The sequence below is a fragment of the Cottoperca gobio genome, chromosome 20, assembly GCF_900634415.1.
Source record: "Cottoperca gobio chromosome 20, fCotGob3.1, whole genome shotgun sequence".
Taxonomy (NCBI): domain Eukaryota; kingdom Metazoa; phylum Chordata; class Actinopteri; order Perciformes; family Bovichtidae; genus Cottoperca; species Cottoperca gobio.
Window position 1 is genome coordinate 15,821,355 of NC_041374.1, and position 27,919 is coordinate 15,849,273.

Genomic DNA, 27,919 nt, shown 5'->3' on the forward strand with positions numbered 1-27,919 from the left:
AGCTCACCGCTACCAGCGTTCAGGTGTTTACAGTCGAAACAAACTGTGGCCTCCCCGAGCACGTTCCATGAATACATGTGTGGGTGTAATGTGTGTTTAGCAGGTAGTGAGGGGAGTAGATACCCTCGGATCTCGGTCGCCAGGCGATCATACATCTGTCTTCCTACTCATGCAGACAGGGCCCTCCCCTCTCTTGTTGCACTGGCGCCGGCGCTTTCGCCTGCAAGTCAATGAAGCATGGCCTTTAATTGATCATGTTTGGAGTTGTACAACACTATCAATTAGTGCTTGCTCATCACTTGTTTGTTTGTTTTGTCCTACTGTTCCCACCATAACACCCATCATTAGTTGTATGATCTGTTAGCTGCATACCAGTGCGCTTACAACATCAACAAAGCCACACGCTATTGCCCCCCCTTTCCTTCTCTTTTCTCACTCTTTGGCTCTTTCTCGAGTCCTATGTATCTTTCCTTTCTGCTGTCTCTTTTTCTCCCACTCCTCTCTCTTGCAGCTGCCTTGGCTCTGATTCTCCAACACCAGCAGGTGCTGTAGGCATGCAGCAATTCAGCTATACAGCGCTCATAAATAACACCTGACAAAAGTATGAGAGAGCCGGAGCTACAGCCGGAGAGAGGCAGAGAGGCAGAGATTGAAAGTTTCCTCTGGCAGGAGAACTGGGCGTGGCTCACAGTCAAATGCTGGCCTTCACATGAAGGACATGTTCAGAATAGAGAGAGAAAATGTGAGCGCGGCAGAGAAAAGAGGAGGAATGTTAGTTTTTTTTTCTGTAAATGTGTTGCCTGTTCTTCTGAAGTTTGTTCTTCTCCTTAACTTTTCAATAAACCCCTTTCATGCAAATTTCTATTAAAATGAATCTTTTTAAACACAAGGCCAGCACTTAGCGACTGGTTAAGGAGGAACTTGAATTTGAAGGAAGGGAGCGTTATCTTTTCTGTAATTAGCATGTAAGAGCTTGGAACAATGTTAATTGTGCTCTAAAAGGAAATGAAGAGGTCAGTAAAGAAATGATATGCACACTTTTATAATCATCATCAGTAATGAACCAGCACTCAGAATAAATGGACCCATAAATCAGCCCCGATCAAGGACTATTAATGAACACAGCTCAAAATCAAATCTGAGCTGTCTCTTTGTCGTTTTATGCTCTTCAAATCCAGCAACCGCCGACACACATCCTGTCTCATCAGAAGCTATCGATCAGCTTCTCGGGGTGAAGGTTACTTTGTCATTTTCTCTTGCCTCACCGTGAACAAAACCAGGAAGTGTGTGAGAGATTACGGCCCAGGATGCAACCTGAAAGCCCTTTATCTCTGTGAAAACAAGAGGCTTCCTGCGGTCCTGCTCCCATCCAGGCCACCTCCTTCACCTTCCCGGCCCCCAGCACCTGTGGCAGCCTATTTAAGGCTCCTCATCAGGGGCTGCGGAGACCACAAACTGCGGTGGAAAACATGAAAGCCTGGGAAAAGATTCAATGCTATTGCTTGGCTGTAGACTCATCTGTTTTACAGCACACAGAGGGCAAAGAAAAAAGGGGCTCTTTTCAGACACATTACAAAGATTTGGCTCTGTAAATTTAAATGTGAGCCGGGGAACGAAAGGTCAGTTTTTTCTTTTTGCAAAGTACCTTACTATCCCGTTGAGAATTGGAAAAAATAAGCACACTACAACTGTGTCAACCCAGTTACTCCCAGTGCTTCTAGTCAATTTTGACTTGCCCAAAAAGAACAAAGAGTGCCTGGACACAGTATGAAAATAGATATAATATAATAAATAGCCCTGTTTTCCTGTCATGTCAGTGTCATTGTTATGAGGAAGTTCATGGCTTAAATTAGCCACTTGTGTGCCTCCTTTGTTAAGCTTTAGTGAAACAGTTACCCAATCTTCTGAAAGATCCCTCTCCATTTCAACATAAGAGTCCACCTCTCATCTGGTATTTCTGATGAGTAAGCAATGGTACATGGAAATCTTCTTGGTTGTTAACCAAAACCCTCGGCCATAGAAAACTCTCCCTTGCTCCTTTGAGTTGCTACCACAGCTGGCAAAGGTGGTTTGTCTTGACAGTATCCGCGTTGAATTTCAATGACCCCCGTCCTCCCCCTGGTCTTATTATGCCATCGCTGCTAACTGGCTCCTATTCACTGCAGTGTCCTGACTTCCCAAAGGGGCCTAGATAAACAAGGGCTATTCAGTCACTGAAAAGTCCACCCCCTGCCAGCCTTGGTCTCTCCTTGTTTCAGTGCCAGGCTGCAGCGCGTCTCGCTCGCCACCGACGCCAGCAGCAGTGGGCACTGTGCCATCGATTCTTCTGCACCACACAGCACACTTTTAGGAAGATTAAACTTTAGAGTTAACCGTGATGACTGATAAATGGCTGCCGCTAATGCTACGTATGAAAGATGAGGAAGGCTGGAGCGGCACGAGGAAGGGGTGTCTATGTGCCTTTCTGCATTGGTGTGAATGTTTCTGTGTTAATATATACTGGGTGTGAAAGAGGGAGCCGTTATCTGTCGGTGTGGTGTGGTGTGATCTTGCAGGCCAGGCTGACTTCCTGTTGTTATAGTCCATCAGGGAGATCAGGGGTTGGGAATGCTCCCATGAGACTACCCCGTGAGAGTCACATGGTCTGGCTGCAATGCATTTAAAGGCCATGTTTTTTGTGTTTTCCTCTGTGTGTGCGTGTGTGTATGTGTGTGGCTCAGTGTGGTTTGTGAGTGCATTCCTGACCTTCACCTGAATTCTGACCTTAGTGTGAACTGTCTCTTCCTGGCTGTTCTTCTACTTTTTTCTCGTTTCATTTTCTGCCCTCCCCTCCATCCTGCCTCCTAATCAACAGATCTCAGAGGAAAACCACACTTCTCCCCAGGGTGCCTCTCTCGTTCTCTCCTGAGCAGATGTTTAAAAGCTGTTTGTTTGTTTATCCAATGGAAGTCACGTTGATTGATGCCTTCCATTAAACTGTTCATGCACGCTGATGCCACATACCTCTGTATTAGAGTAAAATATTTTAAAGAGATAATCGTATAAATCGGCCAGTTAAATTGCATCAGCAGTTGTCCACACAGCCCTTGTATTTGAAATGATTAAAGGCGTCATTGTGATCGCTGGCGACTGTAGGCCATTGGTAAGCAAGAGGGACAGTGTCCCTTAGACTGTAATGGCCCTCTTGTTCAGTCCACCTCCATCAATCCCTGACTCACAAGCTAATTTAAAGCAGTGCCCTTCTAATCGAATGGCTGTCTGATAAATCTATGAATCAGGACAGATGTCCAGTGGGGTGTGGCAGTGATACAGCGTCTAGACGGGCAGGGAGGTGAGCAGACAACTCCAACGTGATTTAGATGCAAAGGAATCTCATCCCTGTGCTCTCCTTTACTCGACCGGTTGTGTCTGCTGACGTGGAGCGGCATTTTAACCAAATCTGTTCCACTTGAGCATCTGAGGGTCAAATTCTCAAGAGGACAGGGAGAACTTCTCTGGCCAATGTGGATTATAATGGACACACAATGATTCTAAAGTACACACTCAGAAATAACATTAGAGTAGTTTGAAGCGTGCATTATGGTGACAAGGTAGCAGGCTTGTATTTGGGTCAGGCTTTATCTAGCCCTCTTCTTAGGAAAAGGCAGCCCAGGGCTGAATTCTACCTAATAATTGTATTGCCCCGTGACAGATAACATTGATGTAAAGCTGTTTATTGTTGATGATGAGTCTATTGAGCCCTGCCATGCTCTTTCCCTTGTCCTTGGGGAGCTTATCCCTCAAGCACGGCTGGTTGTGTTATTATTAAAACCCAGGTTTAAATGGACCAGGGTCCTCTGATCGACAAGCAGATTAACAAACTAATAAAACGTACATCACAATATATAGAGAGGCCCCCTCCGAGACTCTGGCTATTAATATACAAATATGGAGGATTACTGTCTGCTTGTCTCCATGGCCGTGGAGAGGTGATTAGGGTCCTAGTCCAGACAGATTGGATTTAATGCGTGTGTAAGTCTAAACGATTGCAGTACTACAAAGCCCTTATGCATGTGCACAATGATCTCGGCTCTCCGGCTGAGACGTCATAACATCCTGTTGTGTTTGTGGATCACTTACATCCATTACATTTGTGTCAGTTCTGTGAGGAAAGAAACTAATGATTATGTTACCCTCTATTTTGATGTACCATACCACCTAGATATTTTACATTTTGTGTGCCTGTATTAACCTTACTTTTAAGTATTATATAACACGTGTTTGCTCTGTAGCATTTTTGTATTTTCCTTATATTTAGTGTGTTGTGGGGACTCAACAAAATAGACAACTACACTTATATGTAGTATAATTCTATGCATACTTTTCCTTAATAAAACCGTTTTGAAAGTGATAGATACTTGCAGATAGTTGTGAACCTGTCAGGTTTGACAGAACAGTACCCAAATAGATGCATAGCCTTTATAAAAATAAAAATAAACTTTAATGTTCATACCTTTGCTATTGAGGATACCATAACCTTTCAGGCTGACGTTGTTTATGGACGTCTCAGTGACAGTGAAGTCCGAAACAGATCAATTTGGACTCAAGCAAAACAGGCAAACATGCACACGAAGCACAGGCTAGCAAATAGAAAATCTTATGACTCTCTTAACTCACAATCAACAATTTCATAGTCTACAGCATGTGCGACACTGAGAAATTAGTCCCAGTCTGGCATGCATATTGTTCCCTCTAGAAACTAATGCGACTCCAGTTCAGCCTGACGCACTATTGAATTGACAAATTTCTTGATAATGCATTAAAAATAAGGCTCCTTCCAAAACACAGACTTTGATTAAAACAGTAATCACAGAATATTCATGTTTTTACTCCAGAATATGTGTGCAGAAAAAAAAAAGCATTTCCTCTCTATTCCCAGTGATGAGAGTGTTTTTGAGTCCCAGCTTCTCCCTCAGCATTAAACTGCAGCCCTAGGGGAATCCTCATAAAGACAAATGTCAATCTTTATGGTAAAATGGATTCATGTACAGACACAGATAGGTAAAGATTGAAAAATTCTCACAAGTGACTTATCTGTCTGTGGCTATACTCACTAAAAAGTGAACACCTGTAGTATCCTAACCCACAGATGTCCTCAGAGATAGCACTTGGTGAGTGTCCTTTACCTGTTTTAACATGCGGCCCACACAGAAACACCCACGCACACACCCTGGGCTGTTTATCCCCAAGGGCGCCCAGCTAAAGGAGAGAGAGCCCCTTAATCATGTCCCTGTCCTACGTCCTCGTTATCAGCCACGATTAATGAGCTTTCCATTAATGAAAAAAAAAAAAAAAAACAGGAGGTGCCAACCCCTCCTGTAGGAGAGAGACAAGGGGAGGGTGTGTGTGTGTGTGTGTGTGTGTGTGTGTGTGTGTGTGTGTGTGTGTGTGTGAGGGGGACTGATAGTAAACGTTCCCCAGGTGCAATGACATCACCCTCCAAGGTAGATATGATAACTGTCACAGCTTGCTTTTGTTGAGAATGACAGGTCACATGTTTTTGTTTAAGTGTGTTTGCGTGCCGTGTGTGTGTACATGTGGCCTCACACACAATACGGTGTTTTGATTGTTCAAACCCAACCTCTTGGGTCTAATCCGTTTTGCCTTTGTATGTCTGTCGTCCTCTTTTGTCTATGGTGGCTATATGGCGTGAGGAGGGCGTGAGGGAGGCAAGGGAGGGAGGCGAGGGGATAAGGAGCGCTTGATGAGACAGTGGAAGAGGAGGAGAAGGAGGAGGAGGAGGAGAGGGCGGCAGGTGCAACGGACACCCGGCGCAATCACCAACGCTCGGCAAAAGCGGCGACAGGAAATCAAGGTTGTCTTGGCAACCTGGCACTATCGATTAAGCGCCGCCGTCTCCAAGCTCACATCAGAGTCCCGATGGAAATGGTGATGCGTAGTGTTTCAGAAGAGCAGGAGGGGAAAGGAGTTGATGCTGGACTAAGAACAGGAGGGAAAGGAGGAGCAGGTGAGGAGAGGAAGGATGCACAACGGCGAGTATCTCTGATAGCATCAAGTGTCTCCCCAACACTTTAGATCCGTCCTCCTAAATTGGACATCCACCTCTCCACGTTGCTCTGAATCTCATCCAGATTTACGAATGCAGAATATTTCTCATCACTAAGTCATTTCCATGGTTGAGGCCTTCTCAGAAACATGCAAACATTTAACACGCCCATGTCCCTACGTCTCCTCCTGCCTCCTTTGTCCTCCCTCCCTGCCTCTGTCTCTATATATGGGTCTATGAGAGCACAGTTCTCTCAGTGTTTCCAGGCCATTAGTTCACATTGTGCAGTTTGATTTAAGGACCCTGTGGCACACATGAACAGTTTACTTTCCTGTCTCTACAGGGCAAGCAGGTTGCTGTGCAAAGCCCTGCGTGCACACAGTGATTTCACCATAATTGTACAGTTAGGTAGTGATGTTGCATAAGACCTGCGCAGAACTAATCAATACGCAGTATTGACTTGTTAGGAGGAGTATTTTTGGCTGATACTGCACTCAGTTGGTGTATCTTAGACAGGCTATGTCTCTTTCACACTCACTCCCCCTCTCTTTCTTTCTCTCTCTTGGCAGAAGGTGAAATCACCCTGTCCCAAATCCCTAGCAGATGTGCCCTCTCCCTCCCCCCCCCCCTCTTTCTCTCTCCCTCTCTTTGTCATTCACACAACAGTGTCTTTCCTCTTTTAATATTAATTGCCTTTTTTATTTTTCTTCCATCAGGACTGTCACGTCCATGTACTTTCTCACCTACAGTATGAATTAAACACTTGTTATATTGGAAAGCTGTGCTGCTGGAGGAGATCTGCTATCTTTTTTCATTGGAAGGACAACAGTACAAAACTCTGCCTGTCTCTCCATCCCTCCCTCTCCCTCCCTTCCTCCTACCCCCCGCGGTCAGTCGAACACAGAGCAGTCCTCTGTCCTACCATCATGTGGGTGTTACAGCCTGGTTAACCCATCGCTATCTGCTGAGCCGGGGCTCTCTATTGTTGCACACACCGTTTCATTTAGTGAGTTCACTAAATCCTTTTTGGTCGATACTTTCTTGCTAAGAGTTTTGATATCAATTTGTTACATTTTAAGTTACAACCAGCCATTCTAAGACAGTTTGCTTGGCTTAGAATAAAGACTGTAAACATGGGAAAAACTAGCCAACTCGTAGGTAACAAAATCTGTGTAGCTCAACATAGCAGCATGTTATATTTTCTTTAAATAATCAGGACATAAACTTTTTCAAATGTCTTTGTTGTTGTGAATTTGCAGTTTTACGAGGGGTTATATGCAGGGCTATTTGGTCAGGAAGTCACTGGGTCAGGCCAGTAACTAATAATTGTTCATTAGTGAGCTTCACAGGTGCTGCTGGGCGGATTGTATCACCTTGAGACAGAGCCAAGCTCGCTGTTTCCCCCGGTTTCTAGTCTTTATGCTAAGCTAAGCTAACTTGCTTCTGGTTGTAGCTCCATATTTACTGTAAAGGTAATATAACTATTCTCATCTAACTCTTAAGGAAATCAACATTTTCTCAAAATGTTGAACTGTTCCTTTAAACTCTGCATAACAACTTTGCTGTTTGAACATTAGTGTTGCTTGTGAAGTCATACAGCCAGCTTAAAAATATGGTACCTTCTCAGCAGGGTAGAAATGTTCTCTGTTTCTCAGCTGGCTTCTCTGATAGTCTGACTAGCACCCTTCACTGCATCATGGGTGGATTGAATTATGTCCAAACCCGTCAGTTAATTCACACTGTTGATGATTACGTGCGGCCGATCTCGAGGCATATCAACTGGGTAAACAAACAACTCTGAATATTTGTCACTGAATAACCAACACTTCTTTATATTCATATTGGAAAATGATCTCAGTACTCAAGTACTTTAAAAAGCTAATGACTTAAAGACATGGCAGCTTTGAACACTATTATAGTGCAACAAAATAAAATCCACTTCATAACAATTCTACAAGCAGGTAAACCAACAAGTGTATTGCTATTATACTGAAAATGAATCAAATAGTGTGAAAGAATAAAGTGAACACAACAAAATCACATGTGGCCTAGAGTAATGTCTTACAAGACTGTAGGGGCGCCTAACATCCCAACTCCCCCCTCATCTCTCTTTATTTCGGGCTATTCTGAGCTGGACTAATGTGGCGGCGGTGCTGCGTGCTGAGTGAGTCAGCGGTCATTAGGGCGTGCAGACAGCACTCTGCCGGAGGCCACAGGAGCCAGTCAGTCTAATGATGAGGCCAGTGAAGTGCTAGGGACCTGAGCGCTCAGGACGTCCTATAGCTCCATCCAATTAGCCTCCCCGGCCCCGCCTATAGTCACGGTTACTTTAACCATGCAGGACAGCTGAGAGACAGGCATTAAGGTTTCCTCATTGTTAAAAAATAAAGACCTACTGAGTGCTTCTCTTTGCCATGTCCAAGCAACAAGTCTCTGAATGATTTCATAAGTTCCTCATCATGCACGCTTGCATTTCCTTAAAACCGAATTTGTATGCATATTCTCTAGCACAATACTCAAAGTGTCTACTGCATGCTTGTATGTCTAGCTGTACTGTAGTAACCATCATGTAACTGAGTTGAGCCATGCGAGAAAGAGAGGCTCAGCCACAGTACTCAGATCCAGTCATCCTCCCCTGGGAGAGGCTGACTGAACAGGAATGTAAACATGGCAGCTAAATAAACTGCTGTGTGGGGCAGATAGAGAGAGAGACACACAGAGAAGAAGACACAGAGAGAGAGAGAGAGAGAGAGAGAGAGAGAGAGAGAGAGAGAGAGAGAGAGAGAGAGAGAGAGAGAGAGAGAGAAAAAAAGTTCAGTCTCACTCAAAGAAAAGGACACACCATTACAGGCTAGATCTTTGCATCTTTGAAGCGGAATACATCTCGGAGTAAATGGTCTGAATCGGGACAAATGCAATAAAGGAGATTTTAGCTTGCAGCAGTTGTAATCAAGGAGTTTAACCTGGGAGGAGAGATGACATCCACTGCACATCCAGGCTTACAAGGACAGCTCAGCATTCCTCTCCCTCCGCTCCTTTTAACACCTTATCTCAACCTCTCACTCTAAAATAAGATGCACTCACACCATGTCACATGGCACCAGACATCACCCACAGCTCCTCAAATACACTGACTTTGAAAGCTTGAAAGTGCAGGAGGCTGCTTCACACCGATCTGCATTTTATATTTAAAAAAATGTAAAGTCAAGTTGGCTGTCATTATCAGCAAATACGACTGTTAACACTTTCTGTGATGTGAGGAGTAACTTTACTATTGTTCTACTTCTGTACCAATGTTTCCAGTATTTTATTGTAAACTACCATTTGCTGTATGAGATGAAAAGCTGTCCATACTGATGGTACAGTGCTAAAGATAATTTGCTTTTCACATATCTGAAATGGCTTGGCCTTCACAGCAGCGACGGTCCTCTTTCCACGGGTCCCAAAGCATCCGGAAAAGCGCCTCTCTGTCTGTGGCTTCTTCAGGCGCCTTTCGACTCCACTCCCAGTAGTAGTCTAATCCTTCAGGCTTGTTTTGATGTGGTAATCTGACTGTTGAGCACAGGTGCCACCGGCTGCTGCCACAAGGTCTTTCTAGTTGCCGTAACCCAGGGCAGGTGGCAGCCATTATGACTCTGTCTGAGGTAACAGACTGGCGGGTTTAGCCATCACCATCCCACCGCCTGTTCTGATCTCTGAGCCCACAATGGCTACCTATGGATGACTGTTGACATAGCTGAGTAAGCTGCGCCGCCACGGCACAGTGTTCCACTACCACCTGTCCCTCTCTACCTTCTCGCCAAAACCACCAGCACTTCTCAAATGCACCGCTTCAGCGCTCTCTCTCTCTCTCTCTCTCTCTCTCTCTCTCTCTCTCTCTCTCTCTCTCTCTCTCTCTCTCTCTCTCTCTCTAGGTGGATCAAAGAGAAGAGGTCTGTGGAGGCGTATGGAACCAGACTCAGTGTCAACAAGAAGCTTTCTCTGCCTTCTTGCATAGCTAGAGTATACTGTGGGAAAAGAAGAAAATAAATCCCCTTTTAACTTCTGAACCCTATATAGTTACAGTCGTCACTGAAAACTAGTGCATCTCTTTGCCACCATGTCTTCTTCTTCTTCTCACACCATGTTACACTTAAGACAATACATCTATTCTATCAGTCACCAGCTCGTCACAGCATCCTGAAATTCTACCTGATGTCTTCCTCTCCATCCCTCTCTTTGTCCTCCCGCTACCATCTCTCCCTCCCTCCATCCCTGCCTACAACACTGGGCGCTGGGCCAGAGGTGCTAAACAGCATCTTAACCTGGTGTCTGAGCCTGGACTCATCCTTTATTCATCCCCATTAAAGGAGCATGAGAGTTGTTCTCTGCCTGTAGTCGCTGCTGTTCACCCCTCCATTAGAAAGACAAATGGCTGCAGTGCGAGTGTATCTACCTAGTCTTCCGTATATAACTAATGGGTGGGGGTGTAGATGAAATATGCATGTTGGGGCTCCTCTGATACCTGTGAGTCCACTTTGTGACAAGACAGACCATATTGTGTGCCTGTAGGAAGATAACAAATACAATACAGGGATCAGGTGTTGCATAAAAAGTCCATCAATCTTTTTCTGGTGCCTTAAACATTCTTTGCTGATTTTTTGCACTCTGTGGGTATTAAACATGTTTCTTAGTAGACCTGTGAGAATTCAACCCACTCTGTATTCAGTTCAAGTAGGTTTACAGTCGTAATTGTTTTCTTGTTTATTAAATTTCGGTGTGGCATAAAACTGTGGCAAAAACCTTGAAATCTTCATTTCAGGAGTCTTGCAATCATCTCGAAATATTTATACTGTTAAACAGGGGCACAAAGGCACAACAACAATACCACGCATAGGGTGCACGTGTCCACACAAACGCCTCCAGCAGTCATTTAGCTGGCAGTGTACCAAAATCTTCCTTACGATATAAGCCCCTAGGCTCTCATATATATAACTACATGTAGAGTATACACACACAGGCCAAACAATATCTCCCACCTTTACAACCTTTGTTTCCCTGTGAGCAGCCTGTTTGAGAAGAAAAAATATGAAAAAAAAGGGAGATAAAAGAGGAGGACAGCAGACGATGGGAGGAGAGGAATGAGATAAAGGTTAAGAATGGCGATGAAAATGGAGAAAAGTGCTACGCCAGCGACTCCGGCAGGGAGACAGACAGGAGTGAGCATTTCTGCCCCGCTGGTAGAATTTTGAGGATGTAGGGAGGGGTGTGTGTGTGTGTGTGTGTGTGTGTGTGTGTGTGTGTGTGTGTGTGTGTGTGTGTGTGTGTGTGTGTGTGTGTGTGTGTGTGTGTGTGTGTGGCAGGTAAATTGAATAGCAGCATATCCTGTGCACTATCATCCTCACAGTCTCTCTTTCTCTCTTAACCCTCACTGGACTCCACTTGCTGCATCTCAATCAGTTAACCTAAATGGAACATATTGGTTGGAGACCCGTGGGAACAGAGATCATCTCTGATTCTTGATTGAGAGATTATTTTGTGTACTTGTGCATCTGTTCATGTATATGCTTTTTTTTTTTTACTGTTTAACTGCATGGAATGTGTGTCACTGGGTGCATCGGTGTGTGTGTGTTATGTTCACCAGAGGTGGCCGGGGGATTGGGAGAGCACCTGAGCAGTAATCCAGCCAGTTAGTTTTGGACGAGTCGTTTAAAATGAGCAGAGGCATTAAAGAAAGGTGGATGAGGAGGTCAGGATTTTCCTTTAATCCTCACACTGCTGCTGCCAGAGGAGAGTGACGGGGGCAGAGTGGCAGCAAACGGCACTACTGTGACAGTACGTTTAGGGAGGCTTGAGGTTGGCACTGTGCCACTGTATATATAAAAAATTTAAAAACACACACTGGACACTAATTATAGTCAGTTAGAATGGCACTGGAGTTACATAGCTGCACAAATATAAACACATGCACAGACCAGATGTATATTAACCCTCAGGTGTGTGTAAAAAAATTATAAAAAAATGCCATCTGCCAAACTCACACACAGCCACGCAAGGCAGCTTAAGAAAATAGCTTTTTCAGACATCACCGACCATCCCATTGTTTCACGGAGACCTCTCTCATTAATGAAAAGCTATTATGTATAGAAGTCGAGATCACGATCTCACACACACACACACACACACACACACACACACACACACACACACACACACACACACACACACACACACACACACACACACACACACACACACACACACCTAATCACTAGCCCCATGGATGAGAAGCATTACAGTAAAGTAGCAGGTGCCTGTCCACCGCAGCAGTGCACGGGCTGATTTGATGGTAATCTATAATCTGTAAGGCTTTGATGCTACCGCCGTGCTTATCAGCCAGGTTTGTTTGGCCAGGCTCGGAGCTCTAGTTTTAACCGGATGACAATGTTGCACGATTAACCCGTGGTTCGCGACTTCATTGCCGCTGTTTTGTTTATGCATGAGCGGTTTGATGTTTGTATGGGGTATGCGTCTGTGCACAGGCATTTCAGTGTGGGCAGGGCTTATTTTTTATTTCACTACAAAAAACATGTATTAATGAATGTATGTAATGACTTATTTAGGCTCGACTTGAACCTTAAAGTCGTAGTTTCTTAAGAATTAGAATTATGTCTGTGTTGGTAATTCAGACACAATTGCAGGCTGCCTCCTATACATTATACATAAGAATGCATTGTTGATTTCATCTGTCTTTTTTATTTATTCTTCCATCCCCCATCTCTCACGGTAATGTAGTCTGTGCTGGAGGTTTGCGTATTCACTATAGTGGTGTTATTAATCCAAATGTGTTACCAGGTTATATTGTGCAGCCTGGAAATGCAGCAGACAGTGGGGCGGTTGGTAGTGACATGTACGGCTCACATGGCGCCAACTGCTTTTATTGGACAATAATGGGAGACTGCCATGGATGACTTACAGGGACGCACCCGCAAGCCTTCCATGTGCAGGGGTTTTATTTGAACACATGACGCTTGGTGCGCAACTGCGTTGAAGGCATGTGAACCATGATGTATTTTCTGGCGCGTAAAGCTTCACACAGCAACACCTATAACTGTGGTTGGGTGTTGGGTGTATGATTAATTGTGTTTTTTCCTCATAGTGGAAGATGATGCATGAATCATAGGTGAAGCACAGTGGAACGTTTGTGGTAACACATTTGGTTGGTACTTCCTTAACTTTCACACTGGACGTGCAGATCTCAGGTTGCTAAGATTTAAATTAAGTATAGATGTCGTTAAACTGAATGCGATGTACTCTACACCTAATGGTAAATTATGCGTTCATTAATCTTTGGGCAACTGGTAATGAGAATAAATGTGTGGAGCAGGTCCCACATAGACAGAAAGCAACGGGCTGTTTGGTCTCACCTGTAGCTCTTTGGCTGTTTTTGTGCGAGTCACATTCTGTCTGGCCTAATTTACAGCCAGACTAGCTTCCTCTGAAAGTAGTCACCATCCTGTCTTCATAGGTACTGGAAGTGTTGTGTCAGCTCTGTGATAGCCCCTTCAACTTCCTGCTGCTCCTAAGATAAAACTTCCCCTTGCCTGCAGGGGCTCAGCAGGAGAAGATCTGTGGAAACACACTGCAATCTGCGGTGGAAAAATGTAGATATTAGAATGCAGTTAAAGTTAGTTATGTAGTGATACATGGAAATTCAGGCTAATTTTAAACAAGTCAAACACCAGTACTTCTACTACATGAGTATTTCTTGTTCGTGTGGAGTCTCTCTGTTCTTCCTACTCTACTTTCTCCCTCCCTCTCTCTGTTGATGTCCAGTTGGAGCACCTGGGAGGAAGCAGCTGTAGGTGGTGATTACAGTTCAGAGACTCCAAAATAACCTCTCCTCCATTCTGCCTGCTCTCTCCCTCCACTCTCTCCTTCTCAGCCGCCCTCTCTCCCAGCCTTCTTTCCTCTGAATCACCCCATCATCCAAATAACAAAAATAAGAAGTCCAGGAAAAAAGAGGTAAAGAAAAATGAAAAAAAAGACAACAGAATAAGATCCAACATGCTCTAAATTGCCTCCATTCTCTCCTCTTTAATGCGGGTTTGTGTGTGTGTGTGTGTGTGTGTGTGTGTGTGTGTGTGTGTGTGTGTGTGTGTGTGTGTGTGTGTGTGTGTGTAAATAAAGTGACTATACACACTGCCTGGCTCATCAATATGGGGAACGGTTGGCTCAGCTCACACAGATGAACACAGGATGAATAATGTTAGCTGAGCATTGCTGCATATGACCACCCCTCTCTCCACCCACCTCAAGTGTGTGTGTAATTGTGAGTGTGCATGTGTTTACTGTGCTAAAGCTTCCATCAATCACACGCCCAGGACCTTTCAGCAAGCGACGCACACACACTAAGACACCAACACATATACACACTCCTGCTGAGTTTATTAAAAGCGTTGAGTGTTATCAGTGATCTGTCTGACAACAGCTGCACACAAACACACTCACATACATATATATATATATATATAAATATATATATATACAATCATCTCTAACACAACCATCAACACAAGTCACACTCATATTGGTGGTGTGACGAGAAGAGCTAGTGCTTGGACAGATCTGTCTTTCTTTCCTCTTCCTCTCGGCTACAGAGCACATCACCACAGATGAACAGGAAGCCCAGTGTACTGCCCAGTGGAATTCCCCCTCAACCACAGGGAGCACACAGGAATAAAACACTGCTCTGTTTGACCCAGTTCAGCCACCATAGTGTCAGAGAGACAAAGAGCAAGCTCCTCTTCTTTCCCAAAGCGGTTTTAACTCTCGTAGTGTCTTGAACACCGTTTTTATATGGATGCGGAAAGCAATGTGACTGGTTCTATCAGCACTGATGTGTGCCGCTCTAAAGCAGGGGTTAGGGCTACAGGGTATCGTTGGTGAAATTCTGCCTGTGTGTGCTTGAGCAAGTCACTGCTTCCATGTGAATCCAGCCTTCCTGGTAGGACAATCAAAAGGGATATTTTCCCTCATGGAGTTGTCATTTCATTTATTAAAAACTGTAATCAGAAGCACAGGTCACTTCATCACCAGAAAATAGAACGCCATAATCTTTACAGATGTAGGTTTTTCCCCTAGGACAAAACTGTTATCAGAAACGGATACTAAGTATTTCTACATGGGAATACTTGACATGAAAAAGAGGGGAGGCTCTATCCCTGAAAACATCTGGCTGTTCCCTGCTGAATGACTTCACAGTATGGGTGACATCACATGGGATAGTCCCGAGAGTCCAGTCCAATGATTGCAGTGTGCTTAGATAATCGAGGTCCCACCCTGTTGGCTGTCGCATACAAGAAACCCCGATCTGGCCTCCATCTTTTAGCCTGAGGGAGCAGCAATCGGCATCTGACCAGAACAGAAAAGAACATGACTAAGCTGAATGAAGGAAAAGACAGCTGTTTGTAACTTGCATTTAGTCCGAAAGTAATATCATTTTTTTGGGTTGGCAGTTGTATGAGTCCCAACTATTCTAACAGAATCAATCAATTCAGCATTGGAGTCGGGCTGACTCACTTGTGTTGCCCTTCCACTCTCAAAAGCAACAGTTCATTTTTCTTCTGTTTACCGTGCTGGAATACACTAAGCGAGGTGATATAACAAAGTACACAAGAGTCCCAGAGCAGCAGTGTTTGACTCACTGTAGGCCCATTACCAAAGATGGCAGAGGGGAGTGAGAGATCTGCACCTATTGATTGCCCCAGCTGGACTGTCGATACTCCCCTTCGAATTCTGACACAGGGAACTAATGGTCTCCCGGGCCGGTGGCAACCAGACACACACCCACGCACCATCCCAGCACCTCTGGGTGTCATGGACAAAAGAGGGTCCATCGATACATCAATACATGACGGCCTGTGTTCACCTGCTGCCTCAGCCATTTCACCAATCAGCACCGCATTGAGAAGGTGCATTCACAACGTCGCTGCTCACTCAGCCTGTGATTTTTCATCTGTTCGTCCCAGTTCTACAAATCATAATTAACGTGTTAGTCATCGCAAGTACAGTCATAGTGAAAGGAGGCGGTGTTGAGCTGGGAGAGGGGCACATTGGATTAATTTGACCCCCTTATACACACTTTAGGTGGGGTCTTGCAACATGTAAACATGTATCCTTTCTGTCTTGCCTGGTTTAGCAAGACAGATTTTCGGAGCTGTCCACCCTCATGGTCATTTAACAGCAGGGTAATGGTGTGAACGGTACTGGTTCACTGCTCTTCAGCTGTAGTCGCCCAGAGGCTAACCCTTCCTGATCACACGGGGAAAAACTGGGAGAAAGGAAAGGACTCAGGAGGGGGGTGGGGGGGTGTTGGTGGAGGACTGAGGTGACAAAAGAGCTTTTGTGGATGTAAGTTTACGGCGTTAACCCCTTTCTCTCCCTGCTTCACATGACTAACAAGAAACCACTGTGACAACTGAGCGATAGCCCCGGGCAGTGTGTTTGATTATGCGTTGTGTGTGTGTCAGGGGTTGTCCAGGACATTTGGCCTCGGGTGTCTTGTGACAGAGCTGACATTCTGGAGAAATGAGAGAGTGGTCAGCTGTTGTCAAAATGCCACAAAGAGGAGGATTTCCTACAAAAAGGAAGCGCTCTCACTGCACTTTTGTGTGTTAGTGTCAGAATTAGTGAAGCCACAGTAGGTTGTCAACATGGATCTTGGCCATGGCTTCACTGAGGTGTGCTGACCTGCTGATTGCTATAAATGGGAATTTGCAATGGTTATAAAATTAGATGTAACCAATAAACAAAAAGGCACTTCTAGGTTATTTCTGCACTTCCACCTGTCTGTGAATGTGTGTACAAATGTGTGTGTGTGTGTGTGTGTGTGTGTGTGTGTGTGTGTGTGTGTGTGTGTGTGTGTGTGTGTGTGTGTGTGTGTGTGTGTGTGTGTGCACTGCCTGTTGCCCTATGGCCTGTCCCCTCACTGAGACATCTGGCAGGCAGAGCCACAGCATCAAAGACTGACCTTTACTGAGGCACAGACAACTAGAGAATGCACACACCAATGTAAATATTGTCCACAGTCTTCCCTATTTTAATTTCTCTCTCTTTCCTCCTGTCACTTCCTTGTTGTCTCTTGCATTTACTTTTATTATTCACTTGATTTTCCTCTTTCAACAGCCACCCTCATTTCAACCTTTTATGTCTCCTTTCCCCAGCCTCCGTCTCTCCTCTGTGTTCTCTCCCTCTTCTTTTCTTTCAGTCACTCTGACAGTTCGTGACTCTCCCTCCCTGGGGCAGCCATCAGTTCAGATGAGCATCGTGTGTGACAGGCCAGCTTTGTCTTTTTAAGCCATTAGCAGTTCCTCTCCTCCCACCTTGCCATCGCTCCCCTCCGTTTACCTTTTCTGCCCTCTTTTGCGCTCGTATGCGCTCGTCTCGTGCTGCTGACTGGCAATCTTTGTATTAATCTACATAATAAACCCAGTCTCGACTAGAGTGAAGAATTGACGAGTGTAAATATGTGACGGCACTGATGACCGTGATGTTCAGTCTCTTTAATGGACTGAGGTGTTGGGTTGAATTTACTGATGCCAGCGATAAATCTGTGCAGTAAGGTATACTTACAGGTAAGCAACATTTAATGACATTTTCCAGTTGGAGAATTGTTTGTCCGTGTACCTCCCTCCCTCTTCATAGGCTAGTGTAATTCTCCCTGCTCTGTACTCCCCCACAGTAAACTGTCAAGCCTAATACAGGCAGGAATGTCCAGTCACCTGCTCCTAAAATGCAACAGCCCTGTGCTACACTAACCTAATATAGACCTGCGCTACACAAGCAGGTTGGATAACACCGTTATTGCTCATTGCATATATTTAAACACACACCTCCATGTGCCCCAGCTCAGCTGTTAGGCCACAATGCTACAGTGTGGAAACTAAACTCATGCTATACAATTATACATTATGAATGGATACAAAGAATGTACAAATGTAGTATTTATGATCCCTACATGTTATTTTAAATGAAAGCATGATCCTATAGAAACATTGCATCGCTAACAGGCATAAAGAAAGACTGGTAGCATTTGTAGCATGTTAGCCATAGCTTGGAAGCGATCAGCTGGCTGACCCATGTGTATCTATGACAGAGCTTGGATCAAGCTGTGAAATCGGATTCTGTTGTCTGACAACACATAAAACAGGCTCAACGAGTTGGCCTGCGATTTGACAAATGATTATCACAGCTCTGAATACATTTGCCTATTGTCCAGCCTTAATGCGTGAGTGGATGATTTTAACACATGTGGGCTCAATCGGTATCTGCTGGCTCAGTCATGATGCTGTTATTAGTGCTGAAGTGGTTGGAGAAAAAGGAAACGGGCTATGTAATGAAGTTTGATGCTACTGATGTAACAGACTACATTTAAACAGGCTGAATACCTTTAGGCAGTTGCTCTAATAATATCCTCACAGAGCCTCCACTCAAAATGTCAACCCTAGACACAAACTGGGGAAGAAGACTATTATACCACTGCACAGCTTTCAAAACCTATCAGTCTATAACTGCAGACTGAATGGAGTCTGACAGCAGAGGTGACAGGGACATTTCATTTTGCTTGCGACACTCCAATGAGGTTTGACGGCGGCTAATGTAACATTAGCCAGGTTTGTGTTTGGTTGCCTGCCTGATGTTTTCAGAGATTTTGCACTAACCTGAAACAGCCGCTAACAGAAAGGAAACAACAGTTTACCAGGTGTGTGCTGATGCTTTCCTGTGCACACTTGTGTTGCTGCTGTTTGTCTGTGTTCGAGGTGAATCATGTGGGAATAATATCAAGCCAAATACATGGTAGAGCTCAAGTAACACAGTTTGTTATTTTGGAGTATATAGGTCTAAAATTGATAGCATTGAACTAAAATTGATAGCGGGGAGAAAACAGAGCCAGATCAACCATAAAAGAAAAGCATTAAAATTAAGCAGAGAGATTAAAGAGAGAGCGGTATGAAGCATGACTGGAGGTTGTCTGGGCTTACCAGAATCTACGGCAGGTGTTTCCTCTCTTTACCCCCCTGCTCACCCACTTTATACATCACTGCTTTCTCAGTCACCTGCCTATACTGTGTATAACTGGACTGGTTCACTGGGTGGGCATTGTCTCACTGCAGACCTGCTGAGTGTCGGAGAACTAGAGCAGGCCTCTACACTGATGGACGAAGATAGGGATGGATGGTGCAGAGATACTGTAAGTGGGTAGCATAGGGTTTAGGCGCATGTGTTTTGGGGGGTTTTATCGTCAGTAGTTTAGGACTTTTTTTGTGTCCGGTGTACAGGTTTGTGTTATGTGTTATTTGTTTATTGCGGCCCTACTGCGATCGATATGCAACCAAGGTCATGTGACCACCCATTATGATCGAAAGCCCTCTACATGTCAAGCATACCTTTTAACGGCTTAACATACAGAACCACACACACACACACTCTTCACTCTCACTTAGGTGTACCGCTGTTATTACCGTTGATGGGGCTGTCTCACCTCCAACATAAACACGCATTGGGAGACAAGTGTAAACTTGGTGGCGGGGGCATTGCTGTGAGCATGGTGTGATCACACCCGTCCATACCAGTGGCCACTGGCCTTATTTAGAAGAGCTGAGAGGAGCCAGATGCAGCAACTCTTCCAATCATTTTCCTTTTTGAAACGCATTCCACAATCTCTGAGGTGCAGTCAAATCTTTTCTTTTTGCGTTTCCTAACACTCATTAACAACCACTGACTTCCTTTACACTTCTAAGTGTCATCATGTAGATTAAGAGAACAATAGCGCTATTAGCATTAGTGTTATTATGGAAAGTGCTCATCAGATGGGAGATGAGTGACCTGCGGGGGCCCATTAGCTCACGTGCTAAAACCTTGATCAGCATCATTAGGAAGACAAGAGCCCATTGTCTTCTAGCTCACCTCTGAAATGATTCCTATGAAGAACTCTGCTCCACAGGTTGTTGAAGTGCTTTGATTGAATATTCAATCCAAATGTTTGTGTTAACAGTGTATTGTTATTTGCCTAGTTGAATACCTGAATCTATCAATGGAACATTTTGCATCTCTAGTTGCTGTGGCACATGGAAATACAGAACTGCACCAAAGTGACTAATTCACAGGACTACATGGTGCTTTTTTCTTTTTTTTTTACTGTACTGGTGCTTCTGCATTTTGTCCCCCCCCCCTAGTCTAACTTAGAACAATGAGTAAGAGTCACTGGGTGTTGTTTGGGGAGTATTTGGAGCTGAATGTGGTGCTCAGTATCTATGGAGAAACTTTCCAGGACAATGACTAGCCCTAGGTTTGACTGACCTCCTCCTTGTGGTGGAGAGACTTGGCATTAGCTGCCAGCAAACAGTCTCTTGGGGCCCCTAGTGCCCTGTCCAGCTAACTGACTGTGTGAGGGGATATTGCTATGTGTCCACAGTTATATTAAATACTGGAACTAAACAGCCTTTGCCTGACCCAAATGGCCTAGCAAGTTTACGAAACATCCCCGATTCTTTTGTTTTGTTAAAGGCACTTGAGTTGACCTTCCTGACTCTGTATGAGGAAGGCTGTTGTTTTAATAAAACCAGCAGCGTTTACCTCAGTGCTGAATGAGGCACCTCACCTTGAGACGGCATACTTGAGGTTTTGAATGGCACAGCTTTGTTTTACTTTGGTTCGAGTTGGGTTTTTTGTAGTGGTTGGCTTCCCTGAGAAAATGGCATTGCAGAGCCGCAAGGGCAGACTCTGTGACGACAGGGTCTGTACTCTTTGAGGATGCCTGTGGTAGTTTCACCGCTGCCTGCCTGGCCCTGAGCTTCGAATTAGATAAGTGGCGTACCTCAATGAGGGAGCCTTTAGTACCAAGGCTAAATATAGAGACAGAAGAGAGGTAGAAGGGCAGACAAATAGTGGCTGCTGCTTATGATGAGTCAATCTGTCTAATCACAAGCAGAACAGCAGACCTAAGAATATGTGTTAGTCTTTTGGCTGAAATTAGTAGTAGAGAGAGCACACCCTTTGATCTGTCTCTTTAAGACAGGGAAAAGTGTTTTGGTTGGACATTCCAGACATACCTCCTACACACTCTGGTATAAGGGCTGTTGGCCTGCACTTAAGACATATAGGTTCACAGATGTCCTTATAGGTAATGAATCAAGATAAAGCTTACTTCAGACGGTAATGTGTTTGTTCACAGACTATATATGTTTCTCTGTGTCCTCATCTAAAGCTCGCTTATTAAAGCCAGTCACTCACACCTTGAGGGCCTCAAAGCAGAGATAGCTCACTCCCACAGAAGTTGAGATACTGCCATTCCAATCTGGCACGCCTCAGTGTTTGAAAGCCATCTGCTGTTGTACAAACACGACGCCACAGTGATTGTAAGTTCCTAATGTCTCTTATTCATCAATCAGGCCAGGATCAAATAGCATGGGCCTGAAATAAATGCCAGCGAGTTGTTGATATGTCTGCCAAGGTGATCCCCACCAATGGGGTAACGGTAGGCCTGTTTTGGGAGTAACCCACCCAGTCACCCATTCCTCTGCCAGTAATTGATACAGCCTGGCAGGTGTCATAACAACACAGCCCTCTCTCCAGCAGGCATATTTAAGTGTGGCTGACATGAACTGTCTGGCACTGTCTTTCAATAGACGCTGGGAACTTTGTAAGGGGAAAAGAAGGTGAGGATTGATGGTGAGGGTTGAGAAATTCAAGCAGCTTTGGCTTCAGACATTTACTGGAGGTGTTACTAGGGCACTCCAGCATGGCCTACTACAGCACACATGTAGCATGTTGCAAATATGTGTAGGTGAAGAGTGTGAAGAGTAAATAACTTACTGAGAGGCTTTCATTTCATCAGCTTGTCTGCTACTATCAATAACAGTTGGATTTGGGACTAGGATGCATCAGGTCTACCAAGGTAAAGGCCTGGCTTATCACCCATTGCTTTGTGAACTATGGTTTTGAAGCCTTGAGTTTTCCGTTTTGGCCGTGAGAATATTGTTTTTTCGGCTGTTGTCATCTTGGTTTTTTGCATCCAGAAGTGACATGAGAGGGTTGAGCTAAGTCTAGACCGGACAACGCCGTGGAAGCTCCCTGTCAATCACAAGGTGGCCACGCCCTAAAGCTATTGTACTCTAAATGGGACCATAATTTACTAAATGAGCGTTATGCTGTATTGAAGAAGACTTTGAAGCAGTGATTGAGACCATAAACTTGTCAGGAAAATGTTTACTGAGGTAATAAATCAAGTGAGAAGTCGGGTCATTCTCATAAACCTCTATACAACCAAACTCCTCTTTGTAACCAATGGATTTGACCCCTGCTGGCCATTAGAGAGAATGGAAGTTCAAGGCACTTCCGCATTGGAGATGTTATGTTGAATGGCTATGGATATTATTTTCTCAGGTGTTCAACACTCTGCAACCTATGGAGGGAAGCAAACTTTCAGAAGTAAGCTTTTCACCTCCTCCACCTATCCATGCTTTTTCTCTCGGCTGCGTAGGAGTTGTCCTCCTGTTGTGTGCTAGCATGTTAGCGCTAATGAGGCCAGCTGTCCAAACGCTCAGCCGGTCAGCCAGAAGGGACTGCAGCTTTTGTTGATGCTAGGTGTTACATCTCCTGTTGGAACACACATTTTTGTTTCAACACCGCCAACCATTTGGCACAGGAAGACCGTCTCTGTTCACCCCCCACACCACCAACACCACTCGCCATCCTTTACTCCCCCCCACCTTTACTGTACTTTGCAGCTACTACTTTTATTGTCCTGCTGGCTGTTGCCACCCCCGTCTGCACACACCAGCACATTGATTTTCTCTCTACAGCTTTATATTTGATCATTTTCTCTTGACACTGCCGGCAGAGAGTGTTGCCTTTGTAATCGCTGACCTCAGCTCCACACCTGAGTGGCTGTGGCCCTAAACAGCCTCTCAGACTCGTCCTAAAGCACCTCCTGTTTCAGAATGAAGTGTTGCACCCTGTTTGGACTGCTGAATGGACAATACATCACCTGGCAGAGTCTCTCTGACACACAAGAGTGGTAGGGATAGGGAGAGAGGTGGTATAAGGTAGACAAGGGAGAGGGGCGAGAGGAACAAGTACAGACTAGTTTATACAGTCTCACAATGCTATATGAATCCAATTAATTATCAGTTTATTTGAATAGGAGTGCTCCCGGGTCTTCAATTGTTCTATTGGCTAGCCTGGCTACCAATCCAAGTACAAAGGATGTGCGTCACCCCTGGATGTATCTTTTGAAAACTACAATATGGTTGCGGTCACATCATATTAAAAGGAAAAAAAAGATAATATTGTGGAGTGAGGAATAGTGTGAAGACAGGAAAGAGGTTGAGAATGAAATAGCTCTCCTGATGAACCCGATAGGATTTCGCAGCTGCGGCACAGCGGTGTTGACCCTGCAAACGACTCGCCAAATAACAGTGCTTCTCCCTCCTTCTCCACCACCTTTCATCCCTCCGCCCCCACACCTCCTTCCTCCCGCCTCCCCCTCAGCCTGAACCCTGCACGTCTACCGAGTTTGTGTGAATACCAACCAGTTGTAATGACCTGCACAATGCAGAGAGAAAGGGAAAGACCTCACCAAAACAATTCTCATTGATTGAAACGGAGGATCATGATTCTCCCAGATACGCCTCCTCCCGACAAAAAACATTAGCAGCCACTTCAGAAAGAGGTGGGCGAGTGGGGTTGGGGTGAGTGAAGATAGAGAGAAAAAAAATGTTCAGGTGCTTTGTACTGGCAGTGCATATTCAGCGAGTGAATGCAGGCAGTGTGTGTATGTGCAAGCGCTATGTACTGTGTGTATGATGTGAGATAAAGTAGCTGGAGAGGTAGTTTCAGTGCTGCAACCCGGGCCCTCTGCTGACTGGGCTGCTCTCACTGGAGAATTGATTTGGCCTCCGAGAGGATCTGTAGCTCTCTCAGCGGAACAAAGGGATGGAGGGGGGGAGAGAGAGAAATGTATGAGAGTGGGTGGAAGTAACACAGGTGGAATTGAGAGATGGAGGAACTAGGTGGAAATGAAAAGAAGACACAGGAACACGTACTCACACATATCTGAGGCAGACAGTCGGTCAGGAAAACTTACTCCCTGTAATAACCCTCTCTGTAGGCTGGCTGTCTCTGTGTCTCCTGGCTCCTTCAGCCCATAACACAAGTGACCAGGTCACACTGACTCCCACACAGCACACACACCACTTCAGCCTGCACTCTAATGATCTCACACACGGGTACTGAATGTATGTATCCGCAAGTTTCTGAGCGTGAATTTTCTTTTTCTCTCCCCGTGGTTCTAGTTGGTTGTCACTTTGGATTCATATCTTCCTCAAATGGTTCAATATTACTACATTGAGGCGTCAAAATCATCAGTTGCAGTATCTTTAATAGTCCTCCATTCACTCTGTTTTATTCTCTCCTGCTTTAACAACCCACTTTCCCCACGATGATCATTTAAAGTTTCATCTTATCTATTGAAGTTAGGCCGCAGTCCGTTTAATTGGTGTTCCCAGCTCCTTGCCCCCTCCTCCTTCAACCATTCCCTTTAATAGTTTTGACATTTAAATGACATAGTACATATATTTAGCCTCTCCGCCTCGTGGCCTTTCACATTCAGTGCTCATAATCAAGAAGCACACACATTACACCTCCCATTATCTTTATCAAGGATAAAAATAAAGACCAATAAAAAAAGATAGACATAATCTGACCAGTTATTCTAACCTTTGTCCTCCAATGTCTCCTTGTGCAGTGACTAACTACAATAGTGTGGTGGAGGCCGGCTCGGAGTCAGACGATGAGGACAAGTTGCACATCGTGGAGGAGGAAGGCAGCCTGCTGGACGGGGCAGACTGCGACAGCACCCTACCAGACGACGAGCACCCCAGGGAGCGCTGCTGGGACGGAGGTGAGACCAGATGCACACTCATAGAACATATTATTATTATTATTATTATTATTATTATTATTATTATTATTATCACACATCCGCAGTGAACCATGCAAATACACGTTATCTTCCTAGCCACCACTTCAACAAAGTTCTATGACTTGTGTTCAACTTTTCTGCATTGCGCAAAGGTTCAGCACAAGAGCTCATTTAATCTTATTTACAGTTGTGCCAGTGGGGCATAACATACCTTTATTCACTGTTTGCCAGACTTGTCTTTAGATAAGTGCCATTTTATTGAGACAAGGCACAGTAAGGTTTTTCATGCCACTAGTATCATGCAAATTATGTCATGTGACACATTTTGTGGTATCAGAACAAATGACTTCTCCACAGTGTCTCCTTTCGCTGGCAGTCCTGCCATCGTTAGGCTGGCAAATTGTCTTTGAAAGAGGATAAGAGCATTACTTTCAAATGCCTCCAGCACATAAATGCAAATGTGCCCTTTATTTATTGTTACGACATTAATTGTTTGACTGGTGCTGTCTCATTTTGACCTCAGCCGTTAAGAAACGTTTCACTGACGTCTGTGCACAGTTAAGGACCAGGCTTTGTCTCATTGTGAAACACAGTGTAAGGAAACAGGTACTACACGTGGTGGGCTTCCAACTAAGGCAGGAAGCATGATATTAAACAAAGACAATGCCAACACAGGGAGAGACCTTCAAGTAGAGAAAATAGCCCCGCAACCAAAGAGCCAGTGGAGAGCTTTATGGCACTGGTGGGCATTGGAGGGGCCGCCGTGAACTTCTTTTTACCTCAAACCATGTGGAAGTGACATCAGAGGCAGCGCAGTGGCACAGGAAGGGCTGACGTCACACATCCCCTCCCCCCTCCAAAACAACAATCGCAGGTGCTGAAGGATGTTGGTGTTTCAACCTGCGCCCAAGGCCTCTACGTTGCTCTCCTGACCTTGTATTGCATGTGCATATGAATCTGTGTGACGCCGCTCGTCTCAGACCTGTGCCAAGTACAGTATGTGCAACACTGTGACATATGAAATGAAAGATATTGAGCCACAAGTATATTTATTTCAGGGTGTTGTTCCTTGCAGATTTGGCTCACACGGGTGAGAGATGTGTGGGACTGAGAGGGCTCGGATTTAGCAAGAGGTCAACTTAGAACATGTGAAAATGTCCAGCAACCTAGCGCTTTCAGTTTAGGGAGGGATTTTTTGGAAATTCCTCTCAAATGAGTTTTAGCTCAGTCAGTTTCACTCGCAAGGTTTCGGTTGCACATGCACACGTACGTGTACACACTTAAACCACAGACCTGTGCACAGTGGAGCCACCTATTCCCCAGACTATGTTGTCATTTTCATCACTGCTCTCCAGCTGTACCTCCTTGCATAAAGGGAAAGTTGGAGGAAGAATAATGTCATTGGTTTTGGCCAGGGCTCGTGAACATTAAACACTTCAAAAGCATGAGTTACACTGAAACAGCTCAGTGAGCTGGCTGCACTCCACAGTTATGCCTGATCAGGCATATTTTCTTTTGCCTTCACTCATGTGCACACTCACACACACCTCGCTTTCTTGCTCTCTCGTTTTATACAGCCCTCATATCATACATCAAGCAACATCCTTGCCGTCACTCTGAATGGGACTGATGAAACATGGGAAAGCCACAGTCATTTAAACAAACACACTTCCCTCGTCTCTCATCTCTTCATCCCTTGGTTTCACTCCTGAGAACAGAGAAGTCTCTGGTGCAGCCTTGAGAAGTGACCACCACCCACTAATCTTCTCCTCAGCCTAGCCCAGTTTGCTTCAAATTAAAACCTTGACACCCCTTCTCCTGAGACTGCCGCGCTCCAAAACCAAAAGGTGGTTTTTCAATGCTTTGCCATCTCTCCTTTCCTCCCCTCCTTTTCTTTTTTTACACTCCCGTTCTCTCTCACTGTTTCTCTTGTTCTGAATCATTCCTCCTGATTATATGGTATCATGGGTACCCTGCTCGCTGTCATTACTCATTCCCTCCTAAATGATTATGTAGTGGTGGAGCAGCCCGGTGTTGGTGCAGTAAACTACAGCCTGTTTTCCTCTAAGAACAGGCTGACTAACTCCAGGGGATAAAAAAGGTAGAGAGAGTGTTGACCTGGGAGGGCTTCTCCTTTATATGTGATGAGTTGTAGAGCATGATTACATCTCAGAGAATGAGCAGGGTGGACCCGGAGAGCTTTGATATTGTGAGGCTGCAATGGCACTTAATGACAGCGAAAGGCTGAGTTAAACATGGACTCATGCTTAAGGCAGCTAGAAGATGTGTTTCTAGCGGACACTTGTGCTGCACTGCATTATTCCAACCAGCAGTGAAGTCACAAGGCTCTCACGCACAATGACACTCACTATTTCCTCACAGTTGGCCTGATATGTGATGTTCCTTTGAATTGGTCTCAAATCCATTTGGATCTCTTGTGCAGCAAGGACTGTGTGGACACACAGGAACACCTACATTCCTGCGTGCCTTATGTCACCGTGTGATGTTAACACTGAGCCACCCTTCTGGACAGGAAAGGAAGAATCTCCAGAGAGCTGAGAAGACACACAGCACAAATACTTGATAGCGCAAAGCCAAAGATAAGCAAATCATCCTAGATTTGGAAATGCCTCACATGTATTCTCTGACTTCCCTCCCTGTTGATGGGAGATAAAGCATATCCTTATCGCTGAGGTCTCTCCCATCTAAGATAGAACCTACGAATATGTCTGGATGCACAACCACAGGAAGCGGTGGAGGGCAAAGGTCGGCCAGGGCAGGAAATGCATCATGGGATATCGTATCATGTTGCAGAGATGTGGGCAGAGAAGGATGAGAAGGGAGCGAGGGGAAGAGGAGAGAGTGGGTGGTCTGGTGATTTTGTTCTAATACATACTACAGTTAGGTTA

At 44.9% G+C, this 27,919-nt stretch overlaps 1 protein-coding gene across 4 annotated transcripts in view; it reads left to right on the forward strand.

Moving 5' to 3' along the window:
* zeb1b (zinc finger E-box binding homeobox 1b) overlaps positions 1-27,919 on the forward strand; it is a 47,679-nt gene that overhangs the window by 7,547 nt on the left and 12,213 nt on the right. For 3 of the 4 annotated variants that reach the window (XM_029457535.1, XM_029457538.1, XM_029457537.1), the window contains exon 2: positions 24,834-24,989. In XM_029457535.1, the coding sequence (XP_029313395.1) occupies positions 24,834-24,989 (156 nt within the window). Of the gene's footprint in view, positions 1-19,261; positions 19,278-24,833; positions 24,990-27,919 lie in introns of those variants that run through there. The other variant, XM_029457536.1, reaches the window with a different exon arrangement.